At 42.2% G+C, this 4,807-nt stretch overlaps 1 protein-coding gene across 1 annotated transcript; it reads right to left on the bottom strand.

Annotated features, from left to right (window-relative positions):
- Positions 1-436: 436 nt before the first annotated feature.
- On the bottom strand, positions 437-2,825 carry LOC110449011 (acyl-CoA synthetase family member 2, mitochondrial-like). The gene has a single exon (XM_021495585.1). The coding sequence runs from the start codon at positions 2,823-2,825 to the stop codon at positions 1,122-1,124; it is 1,704 nt and encodes a 567-aa protein (XP_021351260.1). The 3' UTR covers positions 437-1,121.
- Positions 2,826-4,807: the final 1,982 nt, after the last annotated feature.

Raw genomic sequence — 4,807 nt, 5'->3', positions numbered from 1 at the left:
TTTGGTTTGTGTTGATTTTAAAATACAAGAAACAAAAACTGAGATGTGTACCGTTAAATTGAATTCCATTCAATTTCATTAAAACCAAATATCAGTTATTAACACGGAACTAGATCAGATCTAATTAGTCCGTGGTATTTTATTACGTAACTACATGTAAAAGTATTTTTTATTCTTAAAAAGGCAACCAAAGCTAGAAAAGTAATGAATTAAAAGTGTTATCATTACATTTGCGTGGAGGAATAATGTACTTTTTATATCAATATTACTACTTATAGTCTCTGTCTCATTGAGAGTTAATACTGTTGATTTGTGTATGATTTGGTGAAGGGCTTTATAGATTAGCTTAAGATTTCAACTGATTGTTGTTGAGTTGATCCGCAACTCGTAGACATTATCTGTTCTAAAACATAAACCTTCAACACTGTATGTTTTCATTGTTTATTTTTCCTTTCAATTCAATTTACAAATAAACAGTCAATAACATAAAGTTCTGGCTTTTTCAGTAAATAAGGTATATACAGATATACATATGCATGTACGTCGACTTTCTCGTACAGTATAAAATATACAGTATATAGCACAAATCAATATGTAAAAAACACGGACTTATATAGCATCTAATTCCGTGGTTAAATAAAAAATCTAAATCTCCTATTTCATAGAACAGCGCAAATTACACATGCAACCACCGATTCGTCATTTCAGTTGATTCTTCCGATATTGATGTTATCATAAAGTCTCAACTCTCAAATTTCAAAACTAGTTTTATCATTGCATACATGCATGATCATCTCGACAATGATCTACCTTTGCACTAAGTAATACAAACATTCTCGAGAGATGGTCTTTAAAAACAAATACGAAAGAGAAGAAAAAATGCAATTGATTAAAGCGTAAGATTTCCATACCTTTCTGTGGAGTAAAGGATAGGTTTTGCATTAATCAACGTGTTAAGTTCTATTGAAATATATTGCTAACTGTAGGTTTTTTATATACAAGCATCCGTTAGTGTATCATTTTCTTGGATATTCTACTTAACATTGTACATGGGTCAGTGTTTCGTTTGCAGAAAAGATTCACTGCCTTTATTTTGCACCCCCGAACAATTTGATATTTAATTAGTTTTCACTGGCACCTACTCCCGTCAATCCTAACCTCTGAGAAGCGTCTACCTGTATTGCTTTTTTGTCTGGTTTACCGCTCCCTAGTTTAGGAAAGACTTCATATTGCAAAAAATATGTCGGCATTTCTCCGAGGCTATCGACGGTATTCTCCGTAAATAGGTTCTGTTCGCAGTACCGTTGTACGTCATCGGGAGTGATTTTACCGGAAGGTACAAAACACACACATATCTCTTCGTACAACCTTTTATCCGGGACAGGTACCACACACACTTCTTTGACTGACTCCATCTTCTTCAGTAGGAACTCCAGCATAGCCGGGTATACTTTGCGCGTGCCTCTCTTTATGGCGTCGGATTCTCTTCCAAGAAGAATGAGATGTCCATTTGAGGATACTTTACCGATGTCGCCCGTCCTAAACCATCTGTCTTCCGTGAAAGCCTCCTTCGTGAGCTCCGGACTACCAACATATTCTTTCATTAAGTGAAGAGAGCGGATCTGAATCTTGCCTGTCAATCCTCTTTCGATTGGAAGTTCTTGGGGGTCAACGACCCTGATCTCCACCCCCGGGCATGCTGGACCGACATCTCCCGCCAGTAGTGGTTCAGTGCGATCAATAGGCCCGTGCAGGGTGATACCAGTACCCTCAGTACAAGCGTAAACAATTGCCATTTCGTGACAGAATTTCCCGATGATCCGAGTGTAGTAGTTGTCTATCATCTGGCCCCCAGTAAAGATGTGCTGCAACATGAATCTGTCCTTAGTATCTTTCTGTGGCAACTCAATTAAATCATGGATTACGAAAGGCGCCAATAGGGCATCAGTACATCGTTCTTCTTCCAAAACCCGCCAAAGAAAATCTACATTTTCAGTGTTCATTGATACAGACGGATCCATGAAGATCCTGGTCTCACTTCGTAGGATGTTCGATACCGGTGTTCCTCCAATCCAGCCGAAAGGTCTGTCGTTGAAAAGCATCAACTCATAGTCAACAGTGGACGGAATCAAAGAGAACGGAAAACTTGCAAAGTCGAAGTGAGAATGGAGAACCAACTTTGGTTTGCCAGTGCTCCCGGATGTTGTGAAAATTATCGCATTGTCTTCTGGGTAAACGTGTGGAAGATCCACTTCATCAATGCTCTGTGATAGTATCTTTTGCAAATTCTCTGTCGTCTTGAAACCATCCAAGTCTGTTTTGCGGAGGAATATAACCTTAATTTTGTCATCTTGGCTCGTTTCACCTGTTTGTACATTGCAATTCTCCAGCATCGTCTTGACGGGAGGAAGAAGACTGTTATTTTCACCGCAGTCAACCAAAATGCACTTTGCACGTGTAAGTTGAAATAATGCCTTCACATCAAGGGACGTCTTCACGGTGATGATGACATTCAAGACTACAGCTCCAGCTGACAGTATTCCTAACATCCCAATCACCATCTCCAGCGTATTTGGACCCGCCAGGGCAACAACATCTCCTCTCTTAATGCCTTGTGTTACTAGAAACCTCGCTAGCTGATCAGCCTGTTGGTACAGACTGGCATTGGTCAAGCTTGACCTTGACCCGTCCAGTTCTCTGTGGATGAAAAGCTCTTGGTTTGGACGTAGACGAGCATTCTCCTTTGCAACCCTGGTCACTGTCGAATAGTTGTTTGGTTTGACGGGCGGGGTGTGGAGATAACTAAGGTTAGACGGGGGATCCATGCCACTACTCTGAAAAGAGATACGTTTTGGTTATTACGTTTACATGTTTCATCGATACAAACATTCGCGGTTCTACAGAAACTACGAACACCGCGAAAATAACACCCAGCTGGCGTTTCATGCTATGCAGTAACTAAATATGGCAGTTAGGGATATGTGCAACATTTTTTACACTGAGCCTTTTTCTGAATCATAGGGTAATGAACTTTAAAGGTACGTTTATTTCATGTTTCTAATGTGTACGTTAGCATTTATCCTTAAAATGGCGAGGACACTTTATAGAAACACGTTCGAAGTGAAGGTCTACTTATCAACACATTTTATTTAGATTTAAATAAAAATTCACTTTGTGTTCTTAAATGACGTGTTTGCAATAAGACCAGGATTTTCAGAATTGCTAATTTTGCCATTGTATATAAAACGACAGCATGGTAGTTGATTAATCATTATCACATCAAAGTCACTGTTAGTCTGATTACCAGTCATATCATTTAGTTAAGATTCTAAAACCTTGTACATATGTATAACGTTAGTTCAGATCACAATCATTTTATTAGGTTAACCTAGTCACCACAGGTTTTATAGACAATATAAAACCAAAAAGAAGGCTTAACGGGTCACGTGAGATAGGTTAAACCAACATGATTGTTTCAATAGACGATATCAATTCAACCAGCCCAACATACTATTCCATATCTGATTAACCCTAACCCTAACCCAGTAGGCCAGATAACTCAACGTGCCCAGCTCAGTAAGCCAGATAACTCAACATGCCCAGCTCAGTAGGGCAGATAACTCGACGTGGTCAGTCCAGTAGGCCAGATAACTCAACGTGTCCAGCTCGGTAGGCCAGATACCTCAACGTGTCCAGCTCGGTAGGCCAGATAACTAAACGTGTCCAGCTCGGTAGGCCAGATGACTCGACGTGGCCAGCTCAGTAGGCCAGATAACTCAACACGCCGAGCTCAGTAGGTCAGATAACTCGACGTGCTCAGTCCAGTAGGCCAAATAACTCAACGTGCCCAGCTCAGTAAGCCAGAAAACACAACGTGGCCAGCTCGGTAGGTCAGATTACTCGACGTGCTCAGTCGAGTAGGCTAGATAACTCAAAGTGCCCAGCTCAGTAGGGGAGTTAACTCAACGTGTCCAGCTCAGTAAGCCAGATGGCTCAACGTGACCAGCTCAGTAAGCCAGATAACTCAACGTGCCCAGCTCAGTAGACCAGATAACTCAACGTGTCCAGCTCAGTAGGCCAGATAACTTAACGCGTCCAGATCAGTAGACCAGATAACTCAACGTGCCCAGATCAGTAGGGCAGATAACTAAACGTGTCCAGCTCGGTAGGCCAGATAACTCAACGTGCCCATCTCGGTAGGTCGGTTAACTCAACGTGCTTAGTCCAGTAGGCTAGATAACTCAACGTGTCCAGCTCGGTAGGCCAGATACCTCAACGTGTCCAGCTCGGTAGGCCAGATAACTCAACGTGTCCAGCTCAGTAGGCTAAATAATTTAACGTGTCCGGCTCGGTAGGCCAGATAACTAAACGTGTCCAGCTCGGTAGGCCAGATGACTCGACGTGGCCAGCTCAGTAGGCCAGATAACTCAACACGCCGAGCTCAGTAGGTCAGATAACTCGACGTGCTCAGTCCAGTAGGTCAGATAACTCAACGTGCCCAGCTCGATAGGCCAGATAACTCAACGTGCCCAGCTCAGTAGACCAGATAACTCAACGTGTCCAGCTCAGTAGGCCAGATAACTTAAAGTGTCCAGATCAGTAGACCAGATAACTCAACCTGTCCAGCTCAGTAGGCTAGATAATTCAACGTGTCCAGCTCGGTGGGCCAGATAACTCGACGTGCCCAGCTCAGTAGGCTAGATACCTCAACGTGTCCAGCTCAGTAGGCCAGATAACTTAAAGTGTCCAGATCAGTAGACCAGATAACTCAACCTGTCCAGCTCAGTAGGCTAGATAATTCAACGTG

This window comes from Mizuhopecten yessoensis, unplaced genomic scaffold (assembly GCF_002113885.1).
Source record: "Mizuhopecten yessoensis strain PY_sf001 unplaced genomic scaffold, ASM211388v2 scaffold4411, whole genome shotgun sequence".
Classification (NCBI taxonomy): domain Eukaryota; kingdom Metazoa; phylum Mollusca; class Bivalvia; order Pectinida; family Pectinidae; genus Mizuhopecten; species Mizuhopecten yessoensis.
Note: the sequence above shows the minus strand (reverse complement) of the source record. Positions and strands in the feature narration are given on the sequence as shown.

What these genes read in the sequence shown, in the direction of transcription:
- LOC110449011 (XM_021495585.1), bottom strand. Translation starts at nt 2,825, where the DNA reads ATGGATCCCCCGTCTAACCTTAGTTATCTCCACACCCCGCCCGTCAAA.